Source organism: Felis catus, chromosome A1 (genome assembly GCF_018350175.1).
Source record: "Felis catus isolate Fca126 chromosome A1, F.catus_Fca126_mat1.0, whole genome shotgun sequence".
Taxonomy (NCBI): domain Eukaryota; kingdom Metazoa; phylum Chordata; class Mammalia; order Carnivora; family Felidae; genus Felis; species Felis catus.
The window spans coordinates 53,354,351-53,376,876 of record NC_058368.1 but is presented as its reverse complement, the minus strand read 5'-3'; the positions used below and the strand labels follow the sequence as shown (position 1 = coordinate 53,376,876).

The window sequence follows — 22,526 nt, the reverse complement described above, 5'->3', positions numbered from 1 at the left end:
CACATCACCAAGTGTGGTAATTTAATAAAATCATGGACTTTTTTTAGCTGGAGGGAAGCCTTAAAATCAAGTAAAAATAAAAAAAAAAACTCCTTAATTTTTCAAAAATGGAGAGGCAGATAGACTTAATGATGTACCCTTATTTTGTGACCTTAATAGTAAAGAACACAATGCTGCGTTTTGTCCTCCTGCTGCTGTGTAGTGCTGTGGAGGTAATGTGTAGTGGAAAGAAGCCAAGCTTTGATCCACGTGGACTGGTGTTCACATCTCAGTTCTGCCACTTAGTGAGTAATCTAAGCAAATGAACCTCCTCTTTCCTTACTGGTATAATAGGTAGAATTATACTTCTTCTGTAGTTGAAAGAATTGAGACACATTTTTAAGAGTTTACCCCTTCGACCTTCCTTAAATACTGCTTGGTTGAACACAAATAGGTTACATTACTTGCTACTGTTACTATTATCACTACCACTGCTGCTGGCTACCCACCTGTATTTGCATACATTGTTGAAAGGTTTTGTATTACTTCCAAGTTCTATGAGGTAAGCACTGTTGCCTCCATTTTGCAAGTGATGCCACTGGGGCACTGAAGCAGGAAGTTAAGGTACTTGTCCAGAGTCACACAGATAGCTATAGCATGTGACTAAACAGTAATTTAAACTCAGACTTTTTTGATTGTAGAGCCATGTTCTTAATTTACTACTACACAATACCATGTATTCTTTCTTGTAACTGTATGCACTTTTTACTGTTACATTTTCATAATACTAGCTGCAATTGTAAAGGAATAAAGTTCTAAAGTGTCATGGTTATCAGTGCTTTACAGTGTAAGAAAGAAACCTCTTCGGGAACTTTTGTAGTCTTTCTCCCTTCACTCACACTTGTTAACTATACCTTTCTCACCACGTTACAATTATTTTTGTTCCTGTTTTACAGGAAGAACTGAAAGGTGGTCTTTTTACTCCTGAACTTTATTCCTGTTTCCCTCCTTTGATCTTTCTCTTTTTACAGACCCTTTTGGGCTTAGAAACTCATTTTCCTGGTCTTTAAGGAAGAAGAACTCAGCAACAGTAGTAGTGAAAACAAAAAAATAAAATCATACTTCTAGTTACTTTCATACTAGCTTTAGCTTTCTTTTCCTTTTACTAGTAAATCTAGAAATAGTAGTCTTTATTTTTTCATTCCTTTGCCCCAACTATTTACTTCTTAATCCCTTGTCATGTAGTTTCTTTCTGTTTATATTCAAACCAAATTGCATATTTCAGTGTTACCAATTTATGCTAATTAAATGTAGAGATTTTTATATAAATTTTATATTCTTTGTCCTATATGTATAACATTTAACAATGTTGATGCTGCCTTTTTAACATCACATATCTTGAATCCCTAATGCATTGCTTCTCTTTCTTCGCAAATCAGCCCTACCCTTTTTAGTTATTTTTCTTGCCTTTTAATTGTATTTTTTCAAGTTCTGTTTCCATGCCTTTTTTTCCTCAACTGTTTCTACTCCTGTCCTCTCTTGCACATTCATTTCCATGGATGGTTTCTATTATAATCTGTGTCAGTGGTTCTTAAAAACCGTGTGTGTGTGTGTGTGTGTGTGTGTGTGTGTGTTGTAGAGTCTTTGAAAGTTTGATTAAAGACTTCCTTCCTTAGGATATTGCATATGCTATATACACATTTGCATTGAATTTCAGAGCTTTTCCACGAGAACCTCTAGTTTCTGCATTACTTTTTCACATATGTACTTTTAGACTTGATCACTCTTCAAAGCCTTAACCTCTTATTCCAGTTGCTAGCTAAATACCCACCTGGTTCTCCCATGAACTTCAAATTACATTTCTGAGAATAAATGTTCTCTGAATTCACTGATTTCCATTTCATTTCCTCAGATTTTCCAGGCTTGGAATTTTATTTTTTGGCTTTTCCTTACTTCATTCCTTTCCTGCATCAGTTAATCATTAGGTCTGTCTCTTTCTTTCCTGTTTTTTTTTTTTTCAACGTTTATTCATTTTTGAGAAACAGAGCGAGACAGAGGGCACATGGGAGAGGGGCAGAGAGAGAGGAAGACGCAGAATCCAAAGCAGGCTCCAGGCTCTGAGCTGTCAGCACAGAGCCCAGTGCAGGGCTCGAACTCACGAACCGTGAGACCATGACCTGAGCTGAAGGTGCCCCTGTCTCTTTCTTTTAATAATTCTTAATAATGACATTGCTCAGTAGGGGGCCTCGCACTCCTTACCTAAACTTTTGGGTTTTTTCTCCCCTCTAGTTCCATCCTGGATGCCCAGCCTTGTTTATATCTTCTTGTCCGATCAAAATCTTTAGCACTTCTAAATAAGTTGCATACATTTAGACTTGGCTTTCAAACATATACAGTAATCTGCTTACCTTTCCAGTTTGTATCTTCCTATTTTTTGTGTGTGTCTTAATTTCAGCAAGGCTGAACTTTTCATTGTGATTCTGTATCATCACATTTGTATCATGTGTACATTTGTGATACATTTGTGATACATTTGTATCATGTGTATCATGTATATGTGATTCTGTATCATCACATACTGTCCCCTTTTCCCAACTTTTAGAAGGTAACATTGAGCGCTTATCTTATGCTAATCATTGTGTATTCATTGAGTGTGAGCTAGATTCTGTTATCTCAGTTTTAAATATGAGGAGATTGAGTCTTAGGAAGATTAAGTAATATGCTTCATTCATAGCTAATAAATGATGGAGACAAGATTTGAAACAAGACATTTTGATATCAGAGCCTTGTAGATTATGATATACTGCCTTTCTCTGTTTCACTTCTATATAAGTTGAAATCAAAGGTCAAGGGTGATTCTAGTTCTTCCAGAAAGTTATTTATAAGATCCATCCATTTGGAAGGCGTGACATGATTCTCCGCCTAGAACTAGTTTGTGTCGATTGTGACAGTCATCACTTGCACACTTGTTTAGTAATCCTTACTTATTTTAGCTTCATTATTAGAATCTCAGGTTCTTGAAAGTAGACTCCAAGTCTTAAATTTTAAATGTCTTCCTGTTGTGTACAGCACCCAGTACAATACCTTGTGTGTGGTATGTTTAAATGCACTGGTTGATATTTGTAGTTTATATAACCATAACCTAAGCAGAAACGAGTGTAAACTATAAAATGTACCATACGTTAGGGGCACCTCGGCTTTCTCAGTTGATTAATGTTCCTGCTTAGAGGTCGTGATCTCACGGTTTGTCAATTCAAGCCCCGAATCGGGCTCTGTGCTGACAGTGCAGAGCCTCCTTGGGATTATCTCCCTCCCTCTCTCTGTGCTCCTCCCCCGCTTATTCTCATTCTCTCACTCTCTGTCTCAAAATAATAAATAAATAAACTTAAAAAAAAAGAATCTACCGTACTTTAGAATTTTATTTCAGAGCAGCAGATATATGAGCAGTTTGAAAAGTTATTAATTCCTGGGTCTCTTTCTCTTTATTTTTACTTCATAGCATCTTCAGATTATGTAAAGCTTAAGTGATTTTTTTTTTAGGGGGAAAAGACAGTGAAGAGTATTAATGACATTTACTCAAAGCATTTTTGAATACTGTTATGTGCAAGCTGCTGGCCTCCACGGAGCTGCCCGGAAAAGAATTAATATATGGTAATTCTAGTCTAATGAATTTTACAGCTGGTAGAAGAGTTTTTCTATAATTAATTATTGGCTAAAATATTTTTCATTGCCTTCTTCATCCCTTTAACATTTGTTGAGTTGACTCATCACCACATTTCACTGCTGCATAGCAACTTGGCTTTTCCATGTGAACGCTGACTAGTTAAAATGGATTTAGCATTTTCTATATGTTTTAGCACTTTCTTACCTTGGGCTTATAATGTTTTCAAATAAAATTATTCTATATGCATAAATCAAGAGACAGGGATAGTATTATTAGCAAAACAGAAAATAAGATATTCCAGCGTTTGGTGTCTAACATCAAGAATGACTAATTCAGGCGTGAGCTAAATGGTTTCTAGGAATTTTTTGTCTTCCTCCTGCTTCCTTAGCCCCAGAAACTAGAAAATGAGAGAAATGAGTGGACGGTATAAGCCCTCCCCTACCAGACTTATTACTTACTCCCACTACCTCTTCTCAGTGGAAAGATCCTCAGTCTACAAATAATAACCTCAAATTGGTAAAAGTTTATTTTTAACTTGGAGTCATATTTACTATTGTATATGTGTATGAAATAATGAAATTCACTTGAAATCTGGTACTCAGTGATTCTTGAGCTATTTTACCAACATACAAGCAAGTAAGTTTATGTATTCTTTCTGCTTCTTATATAATTAGTATCATACTTGGATGTCATTCTGTATAATACATAAAAGTGTTGTCTTTTTTTTAAGGCTGCATAGTATTTCAGTGGATATGCCGTAATTTAACCATCTGTATTGATGAACTGAATAAATACTATTGTAGTGTGTACATTTATCACATGACGCACCCATATATACCCATCACTTGGGTTCTGCTGTTAACATTTTAATGTACGTGCCACTATCCTTTGATTTATTTCAAAGTAAATTGCAAATGTCAGTGAATTTACCCCTAAATACTTATCATGCATATCATAAGAGTTCAGTATTTGTAATTTTTAAAAAGTTGATATAATTTATATACAGATCTTAAAGTGTACTCTTTGATAACTTTGACAAATGCATACATCTTTGTAACTCAATTCCCTATTAAAATAAAGAACATTACCCTCATTCTGGAAAGTTTCCTCATTCTCCTCCCCATACTCCCATCTATCCATACAAACAATCACTATTCTGATTTTTTTTAATTTACTATATATTAATTTTGCCTATTATGGAACTTCATATAAATGGAATTTTAAAATGGGTACTCTTGAACAAGACTTGTTTTTACTAAAGATGTTCTTGAGATTTATCCATATTGTTGCATATATCTGTAGCTCCTTTTTATTGCTGTGTAGTATTCCATTGTCCAGTGCATGCTGTGTAGTTATAATAATGCCCATGCTATTTTTGGTTTTGACTAATTAATTGGACACAGTTTTTGTTTTTAATTAAAAACAATACATATTTGTAATAAAATTTGAACAGTATAGAAATATAAACTAAAAGTGAGTCTTCCTAGCCCCTTCTTGATCCCTGTACATAAACACATAATTGTATATATATAAAAATATACATGTATTATGTTTATTTAGGTGTGTACAGTTGACCCTTGAACAACCCTGGTTTAAATTGCATGGGTCCATTTATACATGGATATTTTACAGCATTTTGGATGTATTTTCGTAATGTGCGCTAAATGACTGTTTCTGCTCAGGTCATGATCTCACTGTTTGTCACATCCGTGGGTGGCTCATTCAGTTAAGTGTCCAATTCAGGTCAGGTCTTGAACTCAGGGTCATGAGTTCCCTGTGCATGGAGCCTACTTTAAAAAAAAAAAAAAAAAAAAAAAAGTAACAAAGATGTTTGCAGGAGTCAAAAGTTATACACAGATTTTTGACTGTGTGGGGTTGGTGCTTCTAACCCTTGTTAGTTCAAGAGCTGACTGTAATTTTTTAACATAGGATAATTTTATTCATTTTTACTGTAACTGATATTACAGGTAACAGACGTGCTACATATCCTCTCATATGAGTATATTCTTAAGTAGTTTCCTGTTTTGTTTTGTTTTTTTCCAGTGGTTCCATAGTATTATGTTATGGGAATATACTATAATTTGCTTTTTTTTTTAATTTTTAATGTTTATTTTTGAGAGAGACAGAGTATGAGAGGGGGAGGGGAAGAGAGAGAGGAAGACACAGAATCTCAAGCAGGCTCCAGGTTCTGAGCTTTCAGCACAGAGCCCAATGTGGGGCTCAAACTCATGAACCGGAAGATCATGACTGGAGCTGAAGTCAGACACTTAACTGCCTGAGCCACCCAGGAACCCCTATAGTTTGTTTTAATAGTGCTTTATGTAAGACATGGTCATTAACTTTTTAGGGAAAAAACACCTTAGTGGGGTGCCCTGGTGGCTCAGTCGGTTCAGCGTCTGACTTCACCTCAGGTTATGATCTCACAGTTTGTGAGTTTGAGCCCCTGCTTGGGATTCTCACTCTCCTCTCTCTCTGCCCCTTCCCCACTTGCACTTTCTGTCTCAAAATGAATAAACTTAAAAAAAAAAGGAAGAAAAACATTAACTTATTTTCTTAAAGTATTAAATTCCTGCACATAGTTACAAGAAGGAAAACTTCCCAGAAGGCTTTGAAATGAAAAGTTAAAGTCCTCTTCATATTTCCTACCCTAGCATTGTTAATATGTAGTGTTTATACTTTTAAAACAGCTGATTCCAGTTTTATCGAGTGATTCTTCCATAGTTTACTTAGCCATATTCTTGTCAGTTCATGTCCTAGGTTTTTTTTACTTTATAAATAACTGCAATGAACATCTTCCTGTATGTAGTTTGTTTCTTTTCTCTTTCTCTCCCTTATTCTTTCCTTCCTTTCCCTCCCTCTCTTTCATTCTATATCTCTCTCCCCTTCCCTCCTTTCTCTTTTTTCTTTGTTTCTCCTCACCCCCACTCCCAGTCTCATTAGAGAAGAATTCTTTTCCAGATGTCACCTAATGCTGCTGTTGGAGGCCTTTTTAACATTAAGAGATGTGTATTTGAAAGCTTAACCAGGTGTACTTTTGGTGGTGGTGGTTTAAATCCAGTAGTTCAGATGAACTTGTTTTATGAAGTTGCGTACCGCGTTGTGGCAAGTAATTTCTCTAGTTTTCTTGCCTCAGCCATTTAAAAAGTGGCAGAAGGAGAGATAATATGTCTGTATAAATTCTGGTCTGTTTTTGCTTTGTAACTTTCTGTGTCCTGCTATTTCCTACACTCCCTGCTTCTATGCCTACATTCCCCAGTTACTACTTTTCCATTGCTTATGCAATTTCCATTGCTGGCAATTAAAAAGTTGTTATGAAAAAACGTCTATACAAACCTTAAATATAAGATTCATACAAATCTTAAAAAGTTACTGCACATGATAAATAATTGAATGATTACAAATTATGCATATAAGCATTAAAATATGCAGTTCAGCAGGTCATTTGTTGCTCTTTGTAATAGTTTCTTTTAATTGAATAAATTTGCTGGGTAACTTTGTGTAAGTTTAAGGTATAAAGCATGTTATTTTGATACATTTATATATTTTCATATGTATGATTGCCAGTGTAGTGATACTTATCACATAATTATAATACAATATTATTGTCAGTGTCCATTATGTTGTGAATCAGGTCTCCATGACCTATTTACTATTATTTACGAGTTGTACCCTTAAACACCATCGCTCTTATCTCCCTTCTCCCCCCACCCCCACCCATTCCCTGGTAACTATCATTTTACTCTGTCTTTAATAGAGTTAACTTCTTTAGATTTCAGTGTAGTGTGCTGAAGGTCCATCCATGTTGTCAAAAAGGGAAGATATCTTCCTTTCTTGTGGCTGAATAATATTCCATTGTGTATATGTACCATATCTTTTTTATCCTTTTATCTGTCCACGGACATTTGAGTTCTTTTCAGATCTTGGCCATTGTGAATAGTGTTATGATTAAAATGGGAATTCATATATTTCATCAAAATCCTGTTTTCGTTTTCTTTGGGTATATACCCAGAAGTGGAATCATTGGCTTGAATGATAGATCTTTTAAAATTTTTTGAGGAACCTCCGTGTTACTTTTTGTAGTGGTTGGGCCAGTTTATGTTCCCACCAATAATGTAGAAGGGTTCTCTTTTCACTACATCCCTACCAGCATCTGTCATTTCTTGTCTTCTCAGTGGTAGCTATTCTAATATGTGTGAGGCAGTATCTTGTTGTTTCTGCATTTCCCTGATGATTAGTGCTATTTAGCATCTTTTCCATGTGTCTGTTGACCATTTTGATGTCCACTTTGGGCAAATGGCTGTTTAGTTCTCATTCTTTAATTGGAATGTTTGGTTTTGTTTGTGTTTGAGTGACCGTGTTCTTACATCTTTTGGATATTAACCGCTTCCAATTTATGCTTTACAAAAATCTTCTCCCTTACTGCAGGTTGTCTTCATTTTGTTGACAGTTTTGTTTGCTCTGCAGAAGCTTTTTAGTTTGATGTAGTCCCACTTGTTTGTTTTTGCTTTTGTTGCTTTTGCTTTTGGTGTCTGCTTCAAAAACTCATTGCCAAGACCTATGTCAAGGAGTTTATCACGTATATTTTCCTCTAGGAGTTTCATGGTTTCTGGTCTTAAGGTTGGACCTTTAGTCTATTTTGAGTTAATTTGTGTATATGGTATAAGATACTGGTCCAGTTTTATTTATTTATTTTTTTGCATATGGCTGTCCCAGTTTTTCCAACACCATTTTCAAATTTATTATTTTTATTTTGAGAGAGAACGTGAATGGGAGAGGGGCAGAGAGAGAGGGAGAAAGAATCACAAGCAGATTCCACACTGTCAGCACAGAGTCCCCACATGGCGCTCCATCCCACGAACCATGAGATTGTGACCTGAGCTGAAATCGAGTTGGATGCTTAATCAACTAAGCCACGCAGGTGCCCCTCCCAACACCATTTATTGAAGAGACTATAGACTGTCCTTTCCCCATTGTGAATTCTTGGCCTCTTTATTATAAATTAATTGACCATTTGTGTGTGGGTTTATTTCTGGGCTTTATTCTGTTCTGTTGATCTGTGTGTCTGTTTTTATGCCAATACCATGCTGTTTTAATTACTACAGTTTGTAATATAGTTTCAAATCAGGGAGTATGGTGCCTCCAGCTTTGTTGTTTTTTTTCACAAGATTGCCTTGACTATTCAGGGTCTTTTGTGGTTCCATACTAATTTTAGGCTTATTTTTTCTATTTCAGTGAATAGAATATGTAGCTTATATATATATACATATATATATATATATGTATATATATAAAATACATATATATAATGTATATACAACATACGTATTATATGTATATTTTATAATAGAATATATACATTATATATTTTTTCTATTTCAGTGAAAATGACATTGTAATTTCTATAAGGATTGCACGAGCTATAGATTGTTTTGGGCAATGATGGACATTTTCACGATATTAATTCCTCCTGTCCATGAACATGGGATGTCTTTCCATTTGTTTCTTTGATTTCTTGTATTTTTTGTTGTACAAATCTTTCACTTCCTTGTTTAAATTTATTCCTATATATTTTATTATTTTTGGTGCTGTTGTGAAAGGGATAGTTTTCTTTATTTTTCAGATGATTCATCATTAGTATAAAGGAATGCAGCTGATTTCTGTATGTTGATTTTGTATTCTGCAACTTTACTGAAATCAGTGATTAGTTCCAAAAGTTTTTTGGTTGAGTCTTCAGAGTTTTTTTTTTTTTTTTAAATAGATAAAATCATATCATCAGAAAATAATGATAGTTTTACTTTTTATTTTCCAATTTGGATGCCTTTTACTTTTTTGTCTAGCTTAATTGCTCTAGCAAGGACTTCCAGTAGTATATTGAATAAGAGTGGGCATCCTTGTGTTATTCCTGATCTTACAAGAAAAGCTTTCAGTTTTTCTCCATTGAGTATAATATGAGCTGTGAGGTTTTCCTATATGATAGCATTTATTGTGTTGACTTCTGGCCCTTCTCTACTCAGCTTGTTAAGATTTTTTATCATAAAGGGATATTGTATTTTGTCAAATGCTTTTTTTACATCTATTGAGATGATCATGTGATTTTTGTTTTTCATTTTATTGATGTAATGTATTACATTTGTTGATTTGCATATGTTGAACCATTCTTCCATCCCAGGGATAAATCCCATTTCGTTATGATGTATAATCCCTTTAATGTGTTCTTTAATTTGGTTTGCTAATATTTTGTTGAGAAACTTTGCATTTGTATTCATTAGGGATGGTAGTCTGTAGTTTTTTTGTTTTTTTGTTTTTTTGGGGGGGGGTATTCTTACCAAGTTTTGGTGTTGGTAATGCTAGCCTCATGAGTTTGGAAGTGTTCCCTCCTCCTTGCTATTTTGGAAGAGTATGAGGAGGATTGGTGTTAACTCTTTAAATGCTGCTTGGAATTCTCCAGTGAAACTGCCTGGTCCTGGAGTTTTCTGTGTTGGGAGTTTTTGATTACTGATTCAGTCTCTTGTTACTTGTTCAGATTTTCTATGTCTTTTTATTCAGTTTTGGTCAGTTGTATGTTTCTAGGAATGTATACATTTCTTCTAGGTTATATAATTTTTTGACATATAATTCTTCATAGCAGTACTTTAAAATTTTATGTATTTCTGTAATATGAGTTGTAATGTTTTTCATTTCTAATTTATTTTTGTTTTTTGAGACTTCACTTCTTTTCCTCTTAGTCTAGCTAAAGGTTTGTAAGGTTTGTTTATCTTTTCAAAGAACCAGGTCTTCGTTTCATTGATGGTTTCTAATGATTTTCTGGTCTCTATTTCATTTATTTCCACTCTGATCCTTACCATTTTCTTCTTTCTGCTAACTTTGGGCCTAACTTATTCTTCTTGTTCCTTGAGGTGTAAATTTAGGTTGTTTATATGAGCTATTTCTAATTTTTTAATACATGCATTTACTGCTATAATTTTTCCTCTCAGAACTGCTTTTGCTGCATCCACAATATTTGATATATTGTGTTCTTATTTCATTTGCTTTGATATAATTTTTTATTTCCTATTTGGTTTCTTCTTTGATCCATTGGTTTGGAAGTGTGTTGCTTAGTTTCCATATATTTGTAGATCTTACTTTTATCTTGTTGGTTTCTAGTTTCATACCATTGTGGTCAGAGAAGATAGTTGGTATGAATTTAGGCTTCCTAAGCTTGTCATGATTTGTTTTGTGGCCTACCATATGCTCTGTGTTGGAGGATGTTCTGTGTGCACTTGAGAAGAATGTTTATTTTGTTTATTTTGTTAGATGGAATGTTCTATATGTCTGTTAAGAACACTTGGTTCTGAAATGTGGTTCATTCCAGTGCTTCCTTGTTTATGTTCTGCCTTGATAATCTATCCTTCACATAGTGGGATATTGAAGTCTCTCATATTAACTTACTGTATTGTCTGTTTTTCCTTTAAGATTTGTTTTAGTTGATTCATATATCTCAGTCCTTAGGATTTGGGAATGTATATATTTACCATTGTTATATCTTCTTGATGTATTAACCCCTTTATCATTATATAATGACCTTCTTTGACTCTTGTTACCCTTTTTGGCTTGAAGTCTATTTTTTTTCATGTGTTATGGCTCTGCTCACCTGTTTTTTTTTGTTTTTTTTGTTTTTTTTTTTTTTTTTTTTGGTTTGTTTGTTTTCTTAGAATATCATCTTCTGTCCTATCACTTTTCAGCCCGCGTGTTATTAGAGTGGAATGAGTCTCCTATTGGCAGCATGTAGTTGGGTCTTGTTTTGTTTATATATCCAGCCACTTTGTGTTTTGCTTTGTTAAGTTTATTTTGAGAGAGACACCCATGCGTACAGGGGAAGGACAGAGGGAGAGAGAGGGAATCCCAAACAGGCTCCATGCATGGCTTGATCCCACAAACCGTGAGATCATGACCTAATCAAGAGTCAGATGCTCAGATGATTTGAGCCACCTGGGTGCCACCACTTTGTGTTTTGATTGGTGAGTTAATGAATTTATGCTTAGGGTAATTATTGATATGTAAGGATTTACTACAACCATTTCATATTTTTCCTTCTGGTTATTTTGTTTCTCTCTTGTTTTTCCTTTTGTTTCTGTCTGTAAGTTGGTTTTCCATGGTGATTTGCTCAGTCTCCCGTTTTTTGATGTTTCATGTATATGCTGTAGATTTTTGCTTTGTGATTACTATGAGGTTACACAAAACATTTCAGAGGTAATGAAGTTCTTTTTCTGCTAATGAAAAATTTGTCTTCATTTGCCTGTAATGGTTCTATCCTTTTACTCTTCCCCTTTTATATTTTTTTGATGTTGTAAGTTATGTCTTTTTATATTGTGATTTCATTATCAGGAGGTAACTATAGTTATTTCTTAATACTTTCTAAAATCTTTATGCTGTAGTTAAGAGTTTAATATACTATCTTAAAAAAGAGTTACAGTATTCTAATATTGAGTATTCTGAGTATTTATTACCTTAATCAGAATTTTCTGTACTTTGGTCTTTTCATTTCAGCTTGAGGCACTCCTTTTAACATTTCTTACAAGTATGTCTAGTGATGGCGAACTCCCTCAACTTTTGTTTGTCTAGGAAAACTTCTCTTCATTTTTCATAGCTCAAAGATAACTTTGCCAATGGAGTATTCTTGATTGTTTTTATCATTCAGTGTTCTGAATGTGTCATTCCATTCTCTCCTGGCCTATAGAGTTTCTGCTAGGAAACCTGCTGATAGCCTTATGGGGTGGGGTACCTTTGTAGGTTACTGGCTTTTTTCCTTGGGCTGCCTTTATAATTCTTTATTGTTGACTTTTGACAGTTTTCATACAATGTGTCTTAAAGAAGTTTTTTTTGTGTGTGTTGGTATAATAATGTGTTTTGTCAGCATTGTGGAGTTGTATCCAGTTCTTTCCCTGGGTTTAGAAAGTTCTCAACTATCATTTAAGTACACTCTGTGCTCCCTTCTCCCTCTTTTTTTTTTTTTTTTTTTTTTTTTTGAGATACCCTTATTATGGGGCTTGAACTCAAGACCCTGAGATCAAGAGTCTACTGACTGAGCCAGCCAGGCACCCGGGGTTTTTTTTTTTACTTTTTAAAAATCTTAAATCTGGGGCTCCTGGGTGGCTTGGTTGAGTGTCAGACTTTGGCACAGGTCCATGATCTCATGGTTCAGGAGTCAAGCCCTGCATTGGGCTCTCTGCTGACAGTGCAGAGCCGGCCTCAGATCCTCTGTCTCCCTTTCCCTCTGCTCCTACCCCGCCTCTTTCTCTCTAAAATAAACATTTAAAAAAAATCTTAGTTTTTTCTCCCCTTCCACCTGGATCATTTCTATATTACTATCCTCGAGTGTGCTAATTCTTACTCTTCCATATGATCTGTTCTGTTTCCAGGGTATTCTAATTCATTCTTCATATATTCATTTCTTCACCCCAGAATTTCTTTTTTCTTTTTTTTTTAGAATTTCAGGGCGCCTGGGTGGCGCAGTCGGTTAAGTGTCCGACTTCAGCCAGGTCACGATCTCGCGGCCCGTGAGTTCGAGCCCCGCGTCAGGCTCTGGGCTGATGGCTCAGAGCCTGGAGCCTGTTTCCGATTCTGTGTCTCCCTCTCTCTCTGCCCCTCCCCCGTTCATGCTCTGTCTCTCTCTGTCCCAAAAATAAATAAGTGTTGAAAAATTTAAAAAAAAAAAAAAAAGAATTTTAACCTGTCTGGCAGAATACTCTTGTTTGTTAATTTTGTTCCTGGGATCATTTATTGCCTTTCTGAGTTTTTGAGTGGCTCATTGAATTTCTTCGTAATAGCTGTTTTATAGTTGTTTTATAGTCTTTATCAGTTAGATTACAGTATTTTATGTCCTTTGGGTTCAGTTGCTGGAAAACTGTCATTTTCTTTTTGTGATTTCATATTACAGATGGAAAGTGCCTCTGCTCCATTTGAAGTAGTGAACACCTTTCTTATTTAGGCAAGGTTTTGTTTACTTTGATTCTTAGAATTCAACAGATTTGTAATTAGGAGCCTTCATTTTGTTTTCCAGAAGGTGGCACTATAGCACAAGTCTTTGGTTTCTCTTACCAGAACTAACTCATATTAAGGTTGTAAGCAGATGCATTAAAAGGAAAAAGAAAAAGGAGCAAAGGTGGCTGCAGAGCTTGAGGAGGGGTGTATATTTAGCACTTGGGGCTTTGGGTATGCCAGGGGCCTGCTGGGGAATCTTCAAGGTGGGGTGGTTACCAGAGGTCCATGAGTTATTCTCTTACTCCCCCTTTCCCCCTCCTCCCCCTGGCAGATAGCACGAGACACTTTCCTTCAGTTTTCTTTGCCTACTTCCCTTTCCTTCTGCTGTTCGCAGGCACCGTGGTCTCTCTTCAGAGAGAGCAGCTGGGTTTGGCCGCCACTGCATGCATGGTCAGGTAGACAGACTCCTAGTCTCCCGCCTTTACCTTCCACCTCCTGTGCCAGAAAGGCTTGCTGGCTTGCTGCTGGACCAGCCACCACCTTCTTTGCTCTTGTTGCAGCCTCTCTGGTTCAGTCCACTCACTTTAAGGTGCACAGATGGATAGATCTCTCAGGTGTCCTGGTATCCCGTGTGGAGGTACTTTTTTTTCTCCTTTGGTTATGGATGTCCAATTAGGTGTAAAGCAAAGAGGAGAGAAAAAGGGAATGACTCAGGCCACTGTGATGCTGATGATTGTAATACAGTTTAAAATGTAATAAGTACTTTAAGATACGTAATTTAGGACTTCTTTGGGGCATTTTATAAGAAATTGTCAATGTGTTATGTTTGTACTATTTTTTAAATGATATCTCCAATTCTTTAAAAAAATTTTTTTTAACGTTTTTATTTTTGAGACAGAGAGAGACAGAGCATGAGCAGGGGAAGGGCAGAGAGAGAGGGAGACACAGAATCTGAAGCAGGCTCCAGGCTCTGAGCTGTCAGTACAGAGCCTGACGCGGGGCTCGAACTCATGGACTGTGAGATCATGACCTGAGCCGAAGTCGGACGTTTAACCGACTGAGCCACCCAGGTGCCCCATGATATCTCCATTTCTTATTTTACTTTTTCTTTTTTTTTTTTAATGTTTATTTATTTTTGAGACAGAGACAGAGCATGAATGGGGGAGGGTCAGAGAGAGGGAGACACAGAATCCGAAGCAGGCTCCAGGCTCCGAGCTGTCAGCACAGAGCCAGACGCAGGGCTCGGACTCACGGACCGCGAGATCATGACCTGAGCCAAAGTCTGAAGCTCAACTGACTGAGCCACCCAGGCACCCCCTTATTTTACTTTTCATAAAGTTTAATTCTTTATAATAGGAGACAGTGCAAGACACAGATTCCATTTTGAAAACTGTTCGTAAACTTTCAGTGACCAGTCTGTGAAGTTTTTCATGCACCTTCTCAAATTGGATTGTGTTAAAGTTTTGATCTTCTGGTTACATTAAATAGCCAAAATTGGAAAAACCATTCTGCGAGGAATTATAACTATTCATTTTGGTTAGGAAGAGTCTTTTGAATCTAGCTAGTGTTTGTTGGTTTCAGAGTAAAGAATAGGTTTTATTGCCATGCCGAAATGTTTGGACATTTGGGGGACTAGGTTATGGAATACTGGGGAAGATCAAGCTGGAGAGTAACTTAATTAGATCTTTTTTTTTAAAGAATGATACTGTGGTGTGTAGAGATTTGATTAGATTGTAGCATTTTGGAGACATAATATTAGTTAGCATTTTTTTTCTTGTAGCTTTAAGAGTGAGTTGTGAATGCCTGAACTTGGACTTTGGCAGGAGGTACAAAGAGAGATGGTGATATTCTTGGGAGTTTCTGTACTAAATGTATATGAAGACCTTATCAGCGGTGAGGGTATAGGAGGAAAAGGCAATGAGGAAGGACTTGTCAGTGTGCTAGGAGATGTTTTATTGACTTTTTTTGTATCTGTGACAGATCTTTAAACTTGTTAGTACACCTTTATATGTGTCATAATTGGTCTCGACCTAAACTGAGAGTTGTTTTTTGTGAGTTTTTGTTGATAATGCTCTCGATTTAGTATACCCTTACATAATGTGATAATCAGTAGATATTTCTCAACACATTGTGGTTGGGTCTGGGGTAAAGGTAGACATAGTTACCTAGAATCTCTGTAGGGGAAACAGACAAGCATACCAAGAGTAACAATTTAATAGTGATAGAAATATGTGTAGATCTTAAGGTCTGGCAGTTTATAAAATGTTTCTACTTGGTTGAATTTTGTTGTTATTTATCTCTCCCAAGGTGTTAAAATTTGCTCATGAGTGTTCAGAAAGGGGGATTCTATGACTGCTATTTCTATTGGATAATTCTGCTGCTTCTTGGTCATGAGAGAAAACACTTCCTAGCTTCTTCCTTCCTTAGTAACTGAAGGAATGAAGTACCTCAGATTTGGTTTATAAGTAGAATGTAAATGAGTAACTGAAGGGGATGCCTTTGGAGGCCAGAGTCCTTTCCCAGAAAACTCAACTTTTCTATGAATTGGAATGTAAAACATGTACTGAAATGTGGGGTTTTATTGTGGGCTGCCGTATCAGCACCTCACTTCCGGTCCCCACTTTTCTTTTAAGAAAGAGTTCTGTGACAACATGCTATAACCACACGTGTCTGTGCTCAGTTTGCCATTTGGGTTATTTATTACTCTTTGCACTGAACAATATAGAGGTTTGTTTATTTTTTCTTTTTTAAATCCAAGTTACTTAACATATAGTGTAATAATGATTGCAGGAATAGAATTTAGTGGATTCATTGCTTACATGTGTTTATGTATAATACCTAGTGCTCATCCCAACAAGTGCCCTCCATAATGTCCATTGCCAGTTTAGCCCATCCCCCCACCCAATACCCCACCAGCAACCCTCAGTTCTCTGCATTTTAAGAGTCTCTTATGGTTTGTCTCCCTCTCTGTTTTTAACTTCTTTTTGCTACCCTTCACCTATGTTCATCTGTTTTGTTTCTTAAATTCCACATATGAGTGAAATTCTGTGATATTTATCTTTCGCTTATTTCGCATAGCATAATCCACTCTAGTTCCATCCACATTGTTGCAAATGGTAAGATTTCATTCTTTTTGATCGCTGAGTAATGGTTCCATGAACAATACAGTTTTACAATCTGAGTTAGTGGGTCTTATCTTTGAGAAGCTGACGACTGACTTTGTCTTTGAATTAGATACTTAGCAGATACTTTCTAAATGAATTTTAAAGTTTATTTATTTTGAGAGAGAGGAGAGAGTGCATGCGCAATAGCGTGAGCAGGGGGAGGAGCAGAGAAAGGGGGAAGGAGAGAATCCCAGGCAGGCTCCGTGCCCAGCACAGAGCCCTACTCAAGGTGGGCCCAATCTCAAGACTGAGACCATGACCTGAGCTGAAACCAAGAGTCAGATGCTCAGCTGACTGAGCCACCCAGGTGCCCCTCTAAATGAATTTTAAAACAGTGGTTCTCAAGTGTGGTGGGAGGACTCCTGGGCTTTCCTGAGATTAAGGTCTGTGAAGTCCTCACTTTTCCAACTATTCATCTGTTTGAGGTCAGATTTCTCTATGTATTTCAACCAGAATAGCATATCCCAACAGATTGAATATAAAAGTAGATATTAGAATTGGTCTGTTTTCTTTTAAGCCATACGTTTAATGGTGTTTCCAAAAATTGTGAAACATCATCAGTCCTCTCACTACATTTTTATTTTGTTGTGGAAATATAATTATCTTTTTGTACAAAAAAGCCAAAAAAAACAAAAAACAGGGTATTTAGTTTCAGAGGAGGCTATTAGTCATGGAACTCTGCCCATCCCTGCCTTGTGTAGGGATAGGACCCAAACTGGAGAAGATTAGTTATTTTCAAGGACCGGGGGCAGCTGCCTTTCTCTGGATTCACTAGCTATCAGAATGCATAAGCCTGGAACTGCTCAGGGTCATCTCTGTTGCCACCTGGAGAGGGCCTGCCTTAAAATGAAGTGAATTCTGGGCAAAACAGAATGGAAAAGAGGGTCCTGGTGACATCATTTCAACTCCTGGATCCAGCTATGCCTAAAGTTAGCTTTAGCTTTACACTTCCCATTTATTAAATTCCTCCTTTTGATTACCCCGCCCAAAGGGCTATTTATGTTAAATTGTAGATTTGTTATTTTTTGACTTATATTTATATAAATAATTGTTATACCTATTTTATGATTTGTTATTTTATACTAAATAATTTAAATTATTTTCAGTTTTAATTTCTAATTTGGTAAGTACTGATAGATGTAACCCTTTTATTTTTTAAGTTTATTTATTTATTTTGAGAGAGAAAGGAAGTGCGAAGTGCATGTACACACGAGCAGGGAAGGAGGGGCAGAGAGAGGGAGAGAGAGCCCAAGCAGGCTTGTGTGGCTTGAACCCACAAAACATAAGATCCAAAATCAAGAGTTAGACGCTCAACCAGCTGAACCACCCAGCAGCCCCAGATAGATGTACCCCTTTTAAATAAAAGCTCTTTGGAGGTCTCTATAGTTTTTAACATGTAAAGGAATCCTGAGACCAAAATGTTTGAAAACTACCATTGTTAAGGTATTGCTGCTATTTCTTGGGGGTAATATAGGGAATGAAAGAACTGACTGAACAGTTTTCAGTGTTGTAATTATATATATTGTGATAAGTGTTTGCAGTGATAAGTGATTTGTATGATGCTCATGGATCAATCATGTTTAGATATGCTTATATTTTATATTGTAGAATGAAGTGGTGTGATAATTCTGAAGAATAACCTTTCTTTAAAGATTTTTTTCTCTGAAGGTTTTTGCGGTAGCTCATTACTGCATACAAATAATCTATTTTTGCCTCCTTACTTGAATTGAATGAAGCTGTATAATAAACTATGGCAATTGAGTTTTTCAATATATGCATTATGTTTGTTGCAATGGATTTGGATTTCTAAATGATAATCCTAAGCATAGAATAATAGAACTATGACTTTGATGCAAATTAGATATTTTTCTTGAATATAAAGTGAAAATTTGGTAGGAACAGATGTGGGTGTATATCCGTGTTCTAAAGTTACTGAGTTAACATATTTAAATTTAATTTTTAATTTCCACTGCCACCTCCAGCTACACCTTCTCAAGATTACCGAAAATGGAAGCTTGGGTTCAGTTCCTTCATTTATCTTCCACTGAGTTTCTAAAGCCTTGCTTGAGAAACTTGAGTAAAACAAAACAAACTTCTTTTTGAAAAAATGTACTAGAAGGGTACCTTTTTTAATTTTAATGTGCCATTACTATTTTGAAACTCCTAAATTAAAAGGTAAAAACTAATATGAAAAGTGTGTTAGGAGGATTAATTTACAATCATTGTAACTAGGGGCAATTTGATTCATGCTGTTTAAAGTATTACTTAATAAAAGTCTCTTCCTCTGGGGTATTTTATTCCTTTTTTTAATGTTTATTTTGAGAGAGAGTGAGCCTGTGCCCACAGGAGAGGGGCAGAAAGAGGGAGAGAGAATCTCAAGCAGGCTCCATGCCCAGCACAGAGCCTGACGTGGGGCTCCATCCCACAAACCGTGAGATCGTGACCTGAGCCAAAACCAAGAGTTGGGATGCTCAACTAACTGAGCCACCCAGGTGCCCCTGGGAGATTTTATTTTAGCATTTGACTTTCTGAATTGCTTTGGCTTCTCCAACTTACTTAGTGTATGTACTTCCCTCCCCAGATACTGTTGGAAGAGTAGATGGTCACCCGTGCTAATGCTTTCCACTATTATTACTCTATCCTTAACATAAATTCAAAGATTGTTAAAATTTTATTTTTATGTCTTTACAATTTTTGGTTTAAATGACTTCATAGTGATTTGGACTTTTAATTTGTCAAAGCTCACTGAAAGAGTTAATTTTAAATCTTTACAGAAGTGAGAGGTTAGAAATCCAGCTGTTCATGAATGCTGTCTTTGCTCCATTCCACTAGACTTCTGTGCCTCAAGTGTCAAATAAGCATCCACTCCAGGCCTTTTCTCTTGAGTTCCCTTGGTCTAGGCTGTCCTTTTTCCAGATAGCCCAAAGCTGGTTTGTACTCCATTTTGATCCCCGTTTAGATTCAGTTTAATGTTACTTCATCAGGGTCCTTCCCTGATGATCTTATCTAATATGTATTCATTCATTCGTCTCCTCTTTCCTGTTTCTTCCTCCTTCCTTTGCTTCATTCCTTTTGCTCTGTTTTATCCCCATACTTTACCTCAGAGCACTTGTCTACATGACAGTATGTTGTGTATATCTATGTGTGTATTGTGTCTCCTCACTATACCCCTAATGTAAATTCTGTGAGAACAGGAACTTAAGTTTTCTCAAAGTTGTATCCTCAAGATCTAGAATAGCACCTTACGTAGTACATGCTTAAATATTTTCAAAAGATGTATGTGATATTTGGAAGATAATCAGTAAATCATGTTATTTTCAGTACTTTATGAAGATGAAAAAGAAAGGATCCCTGAGAAAAGTGAGCGGTTGATCTAGTGAGATAGATTTGAATATATTTTCTTTCTCTGTCTCAGTATTTTGTCTTAGATGCTGTGTTAGGCCCAGAGGCTACTTATGTGAGTAAGAAGTTTTATTTTTGGATTTTCGTATGTTTTTGGTAAAATTCTCTTATATAATAGTGTATATTTTGTTTATAATGCCAGGTAAATTAATTTTTCTTATTACTAATATTTACAAGTCCATAATTATAAACAATACTGTATTATCTTATATTTCATATATCTGCATGAACAAAATTAAACCTAAGGGATTAAACTCTTACAGTTTTGTGAGCGATTTACTATCCATTCCAGTGCTTATCTGCCAGGGGCTGTTCAGCTTATGCTCAACTGATGCTCCATCTGATGATGGAAAACTCCCTTTCTTCTAAGCAGTTTATTCTGCCTTTGGGAGGCTTCTGGTTATTAAAAAAAGTTCATCTCTATTTTAAGCCAAAATCTGTTGCTTCCACTTACTGGTTCTAATTATATCCCATGGAGGATGTATTGAATACGTGTAATCTTTTTTGTGATAGCCCTTCAATTATTTGAAAACCCACCAAGTTTCTCTGACATTTCAATTTTCCAGGCTGAAAATCCCTAGTAAGCTATCTGATAATGATACTCATTTACTATTCTGGTCATTTCCCAGGAATCCGTTTGAGTTTGCTTATGTGGTTATAAAAGGTGGTACCTAGAAATGAAAGCTTTGGCTCTCTTTACTGTATAGGAGAGCTGCACTGTCCTCTTTAGTACTTAGTTTTTTATTTTATTGCATCTTTATGATTTAAGTTTTTCCCCAACCACTTCACACTTTATCTCATATGACTTAACTAAAATACCTAGTTATTCCTCTTCCACTCCATCTTTCACAAGTGCTGTTGGCAAATCATGTCTTATGCCTGCTTTATTTTGTAGTTTATGGTTTCTTTGTGTTTTGCCCACTCAGCCCTCTTCAACCCCCAACACACACACACACACACACACACACACACACACACACACACACGCACAAGGGTAATTGGAGTTGGGGCACTCTGCGGTTAATTTGATGTTTTATTGGCAGATTATGTACTTGCTTGGTTGAGAAGTACTTAATGGAACTTAGATTCAGGGAATTTGGCCTGTTTTCTAAGATAGGGATGAAGTTGGTCACTAAGTGTTCTTTGTACTGAAACTATTTTCAAAATCTGTTCTTTCTTTCGCTGTCTCTGGTGTGAAAGGAGATTTCAGTCTCATTTTTCTTTCACTGTTTCTAGAATGCTAGTAACATAGCATAGGGTAAAGTCTAGCTCTGACAAGATATATTCATTCAGTCTACAAACCCCTCATCAACAGTGGCAACTGGTGCAGTAAAGTACCACATGAACAATCTTGCTTGCCATGGAGACTTTTTTAAATAGCCCCTTACTATTTTAATATGATTTTCTTTGGTTAGGTGATTTAAACGTTTTTACTGCATTAATTTTGCATAGCAGGTTATTGCAAGGTTTTCAGGTAATGTAGCATTGGCACATTTAATTAAGATAGAAAAGAGAACACATATTTTGCCTTTTTTTTTAAAATTTTTTCAACGTTTTTTATTTATTTTTGGGACAGAGAGAGACAGAGCATGAATGGGGGAGGGGCAGAGAGAGAGGGAGACGCAGAATCGGAAACAGGCTCCGGGCTCCGAGCCATCAGCCCAGAGCCTGATGCGGGGCTCGAACTCACGGACCGCGAGATCATGACCTGAGCCGAAGTCGGCCGCTTAACTGACTGCGCCACCCAGGCGCCCCTATTTTGCCTTTTCTTCTTGATTTATGACATTGTGGCATATTACTTCTGTAGTTCAGATTTTTTTACTGAGCTGTAATTTTCAAGTACATACCGTTTTTATTTTTTAAATAAATATGAAATCTTATAAGATTTAAGAAAAATTGGCTCTCAAGTATAAATTTACCCATTTTTCTTTTAAGTGTGAAATTATAAACCTTGCTTCTACCATATAATTTATAGTCTGACAGATTTTAAAAAGTAATTTGCCCTTTCAGACAATTTCAAGCATTTAGAATATTTGTGTATGGTAGTTGATTTGCTGTGGTGGTTGTTATTTTTATTGGTTTTTGATTTGATTCAGTTGCTTCCTGTAGAAGATGTTGAGTAATCATTGTTCAGAAATGATTCCGTCCTGCTGTTTTATAAAATTATAGTCTGTAAACCATAATATTACAGAAATCGCAAGGGTTTTTTTTCTAGATTTTTAGCTGGTAAAATTTTAATTGACTTACAGTGTCCTGTTTAGAAAAATAATGCAGCAACAATGAGATTTGGTGTTAAGAGAAATATAAAGTCACAGTTAAGTCATTAGAAAAGCCATTACTAAGTTGAAAATTCACCA

At 36.1% G+C, this 22,526-nt stretch overlaps 1 protein-coding gene across 23 annotated transcripts in view; it reads left to right on the top strand.

Moving 5' to 3' along the window:
* Window positions 1–22,526, top strand: part of RBM26 (RNA binding motif protein 26) — an 84,599-nt gene that overhangs the window by 5,336 nt on the left and 56,737 nt on the right. For 14 of the 23 annotated variants that reach the window (XM_023252453.2, XM_023252452.2, XM_045054836.1 and 11 more), the window contains exon 1: window positions 3,530–3,630. The exons of 7 other annotated variants lie outside the window; for them this stretch is intronic. In XM_023252453.2, the coding sequence (XP_023108221.1) occupies window positions 3,545–3,630 (86 nt within the window). In that variant the 5' untranslated portion in view covers window positions 3,530–3,544. Of the gene's footprint in view, window positions 1–3,519; window positions 3,631–22,526 lie in introns of those variants that run through there. 2 more of the 23 variants (XM_045054824.1, XM_045054788.1) reach the window with 1 other exon arrangement.